This window comes from Nanorana parkeri, unplaced genomic scaffold (genome assembly GCF_000935625.1).
Source record: "Nanorana parkeri isolate BGI_ZX_2015 unplaced genomic scaffold, ASM93562v1 scaffold2417, whole genome shotgun sequence".
In the NCBI taxonomy this organism is placed as follows: domain Eukaryota; kingdom Metazoa; phylum Chordata; class Amphibia; order Anura; family Dicroglossidae; genus Nanorana; species Nanorana parkeri.
Window position 1 is genome coordinate 119704 of NW_017308685.1, and position 647 is coordinate 120350.

The window sequence follows — 647 nt, forward strand, 5'->3', positions numbered from 1 at the left end:
CACATGATATACATTGTATTTACTGGGGGACGCACGGAGACTGAACGCAGCGTCATGACAGCCGATACAAAGCAACTCCCGGCTGTCACTGTGTCAGCATCATTCAACCCGCCGGCCCGGGACTGGGCAGTGAAAGGAGAAGCAGCGCAGTGATGACCTCATCTGTCACTCTGCTCTCTACAGCTACGAGCACGCTCACTGCCTGCACGTGAGCTGACTGGCTCCTGTCCTGCTTCTTCCTCTCACACTCCAGCCCTGCTGTACAGGGACTGCAGGAGGCCGATCAGAGGTTGGACGTATACGTGACCGGGAATCGGAGGTCATGTGACACCGTTGTCTCACCTTGATGTGACGGCCCTTTACGCACACGCTGACCGCCAGCTGCCCCGCCTCCGAGGGGGTGTAGGAGATCTGGTAGGTTCCGTCATGGTTGTCCTGGAGGGAGGGTTGGAGAGCTCTGAGGGACAGACAACGCGAAAAGCTTACAGGATGGTCCGCACAGTAAGGGAAGGGTCCTATAACAAAGGGGAGGGTCCTGTAACAAAGGGGAGGGTCTGCACAGAAGGGGAGGGTCCTGTAACAAAGGGGAGTGTCCCATAACAAGGGGGAGGGTCATATAACAAGGGGGAGGGTCCCATAACAAGGGG

General features: G+C 57.2%; 1 protein-coding gene across 1 annotated transcript in view; it reads right to left on the reverse strand.

Annotated features, from left to right (window-relative positions):
* TRIM45 (tripartite motif containing 45) overlaps positions 1-647 on the reverse strand; it is a 9503-nt gene that overhangs the window by 1184 nt on the left and 7672 nt on the right. The window contains 1 exon segment of the mRNA XM_018573533.1: positions 327-457. Coding sequence (XP_018429035.1) covers positions 327-457 — 131 coding nt within the window.